A 1114-nucleotide genomic window follows, 5' to 3' on the forward strand; every position below is an offset into this window, starting at 1 on the left:
AGCACGCTCGAGGTGCGTGTGAAGGAAACTCCACTCCGTTTTGGTTGGTGGCATTGCAAGAAGCGTTCCTTTTTCCTTAAAGGCCACCGTGCAAGGTAATAAATGAGTCAACTACACCTCACAAGGCTGGCCGAGAAGACTGCGAGCCCCTTCTAGCCTTGTAGGGACAGAGACAATGATGACACCTACGAGGGGATGTCGCTGCCCTGGGACACCCAGACGTCCTCTTACTCCACTCTCCACACTGCATCACTGGTGCCCCAGGGTCTCAAGGCTGCCATGTCCGGCACCCTTCCCAAACAGCTGAGAGGAGTAACGCCCAGGAAGGTGACGTGGCGGGGGTCACGGGCACGTTCACAACCAAGCGCCAGAACACACGCCGCCGTCCAGTGAACGCAGCCACGAGCACTGCAGGTGCGCGGGCCAGAGGTCCCTCCTTCCGGGTCCAGGCGGGCCCTTACCCTCTTCCAGGTGGCCAGCAGCTGTTTATCGGACATCTGCTCTGGATAATCCGCAATCGCAAACACACATCCCAGTAAGAAGCCTTCTTCCGGAACTAGAACAGGGTTGTACGAGAAAAGAAAATTACAACTCTATGACGACGCACGCACAGAAACTGAAACGTGCATCTTGGGAGCTCTGCTTGAATTCACTATGCTGATCAGCCTGATCCGCCCCCCGGTCACCCGAGTATACTTGGAATATGGCAACGAACAGAGGAGTCTGGGCATTTTCCTAAATGATCACTAAAAAGTAAAAGTTTATGCCTGCCATTAAGAACTTGGAGTTGGCCTGTGGCTGCCTGGACGTCCTGTGGCACCCGGATATTCACCTCAGTCTATGACATCCCAAAGGACAAAGTAAGTTCGATTAGCCCATCATAACGGTATCTGTATGTGTTAGGGACGAGGGCTGCGTTCTCCGTCCGTGGTAATACGTGACCCGAGTCCCTGCCCCACACCCGACACGACAGCGGCTAGTTACTGACTCTGCACAGCCGGATCATGCCCGAACAGCTGGTGTTGCAGGGGCTGCTGCGGGGGGCCCTGGTGCTGCAGGGCCTGGGGCGCCGGGCTTGGCAGCGGTGCTGTCTGGCTCGGCATTTGCTGCTGCT

At 56.3% G+C, this 1114-nt stretch overlaps 1 protein-coding gene across 1 annotated transcript in view; it reads right to left on the reverse strand.

Annotated features, from left to right (window-relative positions):
• PAXIP1 (PAX interacting protein 1) overlaps positions 1-1114 on the reverse strand; it is a 50522-nt gene that overhangs the window by 23600 nt on the left and 25808 nt on the right. Inside the window, exons 8-9 of the mRNA XM_014586031.2 lie at positions 989-1112; positions 462-556 (exon numbers count right to left, since the gene is read on the reverse strand). Of these exons, the coding sequence (XP_014441517.1) occupies positions 462-556; positions 989-1112 (219 nt within the window). The remainder of the gene's footprint in view (positions 1-461; positions 557-988; positions 1113-1114) is intronic.

This window comes from Tupaia chinensis, unplaced genomic scaffold (genome assembly GCF_000334495.1).
Source record: "Tupaia chinensis unplaced genomic scaffold, TupChi_1.0 Scaffold000110_1, whole genome shotgun sequence".
Taxonomy (NCBI): Eukaryota; Metazoa; Chordata; class Mammalia; order Scandentia; family Tupaiidae; genus Tupaia; species Tupaia belangeri.